General features: G+C 37.5%; 1 protein-coding gene across 1 annotated transcript; it reads left to right on the top strand.

The window, feature by feature from the left end:
* Positions 1 to 2315: 2315 nt before the first annotated feature.
* On the top strand, positions 2316 to 4831 carry LOC103522681 (60S ribosomal protein L26; the record flags this gene model as incomplete). The annotated part of the gene is given in 4 exon segments (XM_008487777.3): positions 2316 to 2449; positions 2755 to 2928; positions 3996 to 4136; positions 4709 to 4831. Coding segments are annotated over 3 exon segments (432 nt in total), but the record flags the coding sequence as incomplete, so codon positions are not given.

Consider the following 4831-nt stretch of genomic DNA (forward strand, 5'->3'; position numbering starts at 1 on the left):
AATAGTAAAGGAAAAATTGTCAAACTATCTGCTTTTAACTTGAGAATTCTAGAATAGCAGGGCTTTAACTTCCTCTGTCCCTATCCTCTTTCGGTCGGCAAGACTCTTGCTTGGAAATAGGGAAGTCCTATTTTAAGCCAGATCGCGAACGTTCCAGATCGCCAGATCGCGCGAAGCCAGATTGTCAGATTGATCCCGTGAATTCTGGAGTCTTTCAATATCCATGTCACTGCATTTGGTGTTTCTTTTCATTGGATGGGATTACCCTTATAAGGCGTTTGATTTCCTTTGTTTTCTCTGTTTGGGAGCGAGTGGAAAGGCTTTAAAATTTTAATTTTCGAGCTCTTCCTAGAACAATTTTACAATTGTGCACCGCATCCATAGTTCCGGTGCCGTGCCACGAACACTTCTAGTGACACGTAATTATAGTTTGCTAAGGAAGAATGAGTTTTAAGACGACTTCAGACTCCTCCCTTCCCCCGAAAGTTCATCTCGACAGACACCCCTCGTAACTTTCAAAAAAAATATTTTTTTCTCTCTTTTTTTTGCGACTTTCGTTCAATAGTCTAAATACTACTTTGTACTTAAACTCATTACGCTATGGATAGACATCCATATCCATGCCATGGATATTGATGACCTTCCACCCAAAATCTATAATACTTCCTATGACTAAGCTACAAATCCATGGCCATAGCGACGATCACATGGATTAACCACTCCAAGTACCTGCGATTGTACAACCTTTTCCGTACCATCCTGTCTGAACGGATTGATCTATTTATTCTGTACATGCTTATCAGTTTATAATCGGCTCGCTCCTTTCAAAAGAGGAGGGTGCGTCCAGAGACGTAGCAGACACATGGGAATAATCAGCCCACCGGATTGCAGGTTTTCGACCGTTGAAAGCAGTCGGTTTCGGTGGGTTTGAGACGACCGTACCTGTGGAAATAAACCTGGTAATATTTGAAAATCCTTGCCCGCACTGTGGCTTTTGGTACATATCACGCTTGTTTTACCCCGGAAACAAGGTTTTACCGCGGTCTTTTTCCCCAAAAACTCTTATACGAGCAAAGGCTATTTTTAAAGGATTATTGTTATTTAACTTTCAACAAACAGAAAAATAAAAATGTAAAATACGTAAATGTGAAAAAAGCAGATCCTAACATGGCATTAGGGCACGGCTTACTAAAAGGTATTGACCCGTCCGGTTTTTCTCTAAAAGAAGTGTTATACGCAAGGGTCATTTGAAGAAAAGCTTCCTATCTATAATTTCTTTCACAAACATAAATCAACAAAGATGTAAAATATCGTGAATGTCGAAAAGAAGATCCACCGTGTGGGCGATAGGGCATGGGTCATTACTAGAAAAGCGTTTTACCGCCGGATTTTTCTCCAAAAGAATGTTACTACGTAGCAAAGGCCATTAAAGAAAATAGTATTGGCTACTTAATCTCTTCCTAGTAAACATGGAATGAATAAAAGATGTAAAATATGTAAATGTCCGAAAAGAGGAATTCCTACATTGGCCCATTAAGGGCATTTAGCCCCAGCACAGGGGCCAGATATATACCCCCTAACGAGATGGACTATCTGTTTTAGAGATTTTTTAACCACAAGGGCGTTATATAACCCTTTTCATTATATAACTTTAACCATACCCAAGAAAGGGTTCATAGGCCTGACAACTTTTTTTTTTTCACCCAATAAACCCCCGGGGGGCTTAACAATTCTGTTTCCGGGAATATTAAATGTTGTGATGGCCTTGCAGTCTTTTGGGCCCCGTCGCGGGTCGAGTTTTCTGGTTTATTAATTTATTAAAGGGCGGGGATAAGAAAATTTAGGGTCAAAATTCGGTCGAACCATTATTAAAACCCCTACAACTATGGCCACGGGGCCAACCCTCCCACATGATGGGGAAATACTGGAAAACTTTTATGACTAGGATTTTCCTTGTTGAGGAAAATTTTCATTGAATAAAATAAACAACCAGCTTTAGCCTAGGCGCAGGCTGGTTCGACCTCCAACTATCTCGGTCTTCCACACGTGTATCTAAGTAGGTACTCGGCTCTGAAAAAAAAATCGAAAATCAAAATTGACCATGATTGACCCTAGGAAATAGGAAATGGAAACTTTGGGCTTTACTGAAATCTAAATTAGGTGCCTACATAGGTAGGTAACTGGTAAGTAGAACCTATTTCCTATTTTCAAAACTAGGCGAGCTGTGGGTTAAGCTGGCCCGGCCTTTAGCACAAGCCACAAGAAGCTAGAATTTTGCATCGTGTGCAAAGTTCTTGCGGAATGAACGCGGCCACGCGCTCTAGTGGCACAGAGGTAATACAAATACTTGTTTCAAAAATCAAAACAAAAACAAATCCACTTTCAAAACAAAACTTTTTTGGAGAACTGGGGAAGTGTGAGTTTCTTTTGGGAAAGAAGAACCGAGAAGGCAAGTTTTATCCCCTTTTATCTTAATTTTCAGAAGCGATCGGAAAATATTAAAGTTGGATCACAGTTCGGTAGATCTCTTGAAATTATTTGACAAAGTTTGGCCCGAATTTTCGGGATCTAACTTTGGGATTTTGTAGGACAGAAAGTGACGTTTAGCTCTGATCCTTCTGTATGTAGGTATTGGGTTGTGTACCAGATTGAGTTAATTATAATTATTTTCTTTGCCCTCAATCACTCATTTCATATCGTACCTTCCTCAGCACTTTCTACCACTTACAGTTTTTTGATAATTTCTTCCCACAGGTCAAAATGAAACTTAACAAATTAGTCACCTCCTCCAGAAGGAAGAACAGGAAGAGGCATTTCAATGCCCCCTCTCACATTAGAAGACGGATCATGTCTGCACCTCTGTCCAAAGAACTGAGACAAAAATACAATGTCAGATCCATGCCCGTCAGGAAAGATGATGAAGTACAGGTAAAGCAGATCCCAACATAATCAGAACACTTTCTCGTATTCTCATCAGTAGGTTACAACTTTGTATTCCAAGCTTAATGATGCTTTAATTTGTATTTGCTACTCTTGATCTACTGATGATGACAACTACAACTGTCAGTAGGTTACAACTTTGTATTCCAAGCTTAATGATGCTTTAATTTGTATTTGCTACTCTTGATCTACTGATGATGACAACTACAACTCTGAAAGCTTGGAATCAATGTTTATACTTTATTCTCACTCTTTTTCCTAGGCTAATACATTTAATGAATGAAATTATTGGGGAATGAATCTCGAGGGAATGGGCAGTGATGTGGACATAATGAACAAAGTAGACCAAAGCTTAATGATGTTTTTATTAGTATTTGCTACTCTTGAGTATGTACTTGATGACACATTACTTCTCTGAAAGCTTGGTTTGTTCAATACAGTGTATACCTACAATATTGTCAATGCCTATCTAAAATGAGATTTCTCGATAAGATTGATGTCAATATTATTTTAAACTGTGATCAAATCATAGCCCATTTTATCTTCAATATGATTATTGCTTAATGATGATCATTGTATTTGCTACTCTTGATATTGTATCATGATGACAAAATTCCATAGGACTGAAAAGTGTATACCTACAATATTGTCAATGCCTAACTAAAAAGAGACTTCTCGATAAGACTGATGTCAATATTATTTTAAACTGTGATCAAATCATAGCCCATTTTTTCTTCAATATGATTATTGCTTAATGATGATCATTGTATTTGCTACTCTTGATATTGTATCATGATGACAAAATTCCATAGGACTGAAAGCATAATTCTGCCCTTCATTAATAAAAAGATTTTAAATTTAATTTTGATTAATTGTAAGGTGTAGGTTTCTTCAAAAAGTGCTTGATGATGTTTACTTTTGTATTTGCTACTCTTGAGTGCAATGATGACACCTACCAATTCTGAAAGCACAGAAAATTTGATTGATTAATTTATTATTTTTATATGTCTACCTTACCTTGGTGTGTTCTTGACATTTTTCTGTTCTCATTGCAGGTTGTCAGAGGCCATTACAAAGGACAACAAGTAGGCAAAGTTGTACAAAGTTACAGAAAGAAATTTGTGATCTACATTGAGAAAATCCAGAGAGACAAGGTCAACGGAGCCACTGTATATGTTGGAATTCACCCCTCAAAGGTATTTATTTCCAAAAATAAAAACATTACAAATCATAAATTTCCAATGTAAAAAAAATACACAAGCAATGAAGCCAATGATCTCAAAGGTATGAATATTATCACAATAAGGAGGTACATACCATCCTGTCCAGAGGCATTAGTTATGCTCTCTCTTGGTCTCAGCACCCTTTAACCAACAAGTGAACCCCAAAGTAATAATAATAATAAACTCTTTATTGTTGAAAATTCATACAATACATAAAGTACAAATTTAACAAAAGGCGGGATTATTGCCTTAGGCAATCTCTCAAAGTAGGTATGTGGTATTGTATAATTGTATGAAGTGCACTCAGCTTCATGAAAAAATACATTACGACCAGTCATGGATTTAAACAAGAAAAGAAAGAGCACATCTGTCAGAGCTGAGGTAGCAATTTTTCTTGTGCTTTTTAAACAACCAGTGTTTTGTTATCATGACTATATTCTCACCGAACACTATTCACCATGGTCCCTTGCTTTCACAATGGATTAAAATTAATAATGATTTGTCACATGCTCTAGCCCTCATTTAAAATTTTCTTGTTATTTCAGTGTGTTATTGTTAAGCTGAAGATGGACAAGGACAGGAAGAAGATCATTGAGAGGCGAGCCAAGGGCCGTGCTGCTGTGCTTGGAAAGGACAAGGGCAAATACACCGAAGAGACTGCTGCTACC

Source organism: Diaphorina citri, unplaced genomic scaffold (assembly GCF_000475195.1).
Source record: "Diaphorina citri unplaced genomic scaffold, Diaci psyllid genome assembly version 1.1 scaffold10240, whole genome shotgun sequence".
NCBI lineage: Eukaryota > Metazoa > Arthropoda > Insecta > Hemiptera > Psyllidae > Diaphorina > Diaphorina citri.